Below are 907 nucleotides of genomic sequence, written 5' to 3' on the forward strand. Positions count from 1 at the left end.
GCTCGGGCGGCCAAGGGGCACAGCACTTGTGGAAAGGCGGGGACGAGAAGAGAGATGGGCGGTCCCGGCCGAGGGCGGCCGTGGCCCCACCGGAGGCCGTGGGGCTGCAGGTGCACCTGGTCCCTAACTCGGTGGGAAGGCCGCGTCAGAGGGCGCGGAGCGCACGTGTGCGGTGTTACAATCGCCAGTGCTGGCTTCACAGGCGCCGGCTCCAAGGCTGGACGGCCATAAAGAGTCCGTCCCGTCCGAGCTAGAGCCGCCCGAGTGGCTTCCCAGCGCGAGAGGGTCCCCTGACGCCCTACCCCGCAGGGACCTCCAGGGGCGTCCCTGCGTGTCCTTTGCCCGCCCGCGCACGCCCAGGGGGGCGGGGCTGCAGCGCTCCTGGACCCGCCCCCCCCGGGCCCGCCGCGTCCGTTGAGGCGGTGCGCCGGGGAGCGCGCGCGCGTACGTGGGGGCGGGGCTCAACGGCCCTCCAGGCTGGAGGCGGTGCCCTGCCTGGCGGCCTCGTGCCACCGTGACGTCAAGTCGACGCCAGGGTCCCGCGCCGTTAGTCGCTCAGGCGTAGCCGCGGTCGCCGTGTTAAGGCCTTAGCTTGTGCGCGCGCGAGTCACGTAGCAACCGGCCGCGTGGACGCTCGGCGACCGCCGCCGCGACGGTGAGCAGACGCGCGAGTGTTTCGGGCGGTGTGCGGGTGTGGACCGTGCGGGGCTGAGACCGGTTCTTGGGCGTCGGCAGCGGGGTCCGGGGCGGCATTGGGTCTGGGGTCTGCGCCGCGGCGTCTCGACCCAGTGGTTCTGAGGCGGGTTCTTGGGCATTTCAGCGTCGGCACCGGGGTCCCGGACGGCCGGTGGGTCTGGGGTCTGCGCCACGGCGTCTCGACCAATTGGTTCTGAGGTGGGTTCTTGGG

The 907-nt window shown here is 72.8% G+C and overlaps 1 protein-coding gene across 1 annotated transcript in view; it reads right to left on the bottom strand.

The window, feature by feature from the left end:
* Positions 1-753, bottom strand: part of LOC121026699 (NUT family member 2D-like) — a 5,416-nt gene extending 4,663 nt beyond the window's left edge. Inside the window, exon 1 of the mRNA XM_040469493.1 lies at positions 612-753. Within this exon, the coding sequence (XP_040325427.1) occupies positions 612-753 (142 nt within the window). The remainder of the gene's footprint in view (positions 1-611) is intronic.
* Positions 754-907: the final 154 nt, after the last annotated feature.

Source organism: Herpailurus yagouaroundi, unplaced genomic scaffold (assembly GCF_014898765.1).
Source record: "Herpailurus yagouaroundi ecotype Mexico unplaced genomic scaffold, PumYag 151631, whole genome shotgun sequence".
Lineage (NCBI taxonomy): Eukaryota > Metazoa > Chordata > Mammalia > Carnivora > Felidae > Herpailurus > Herpailurus yagouaroundi.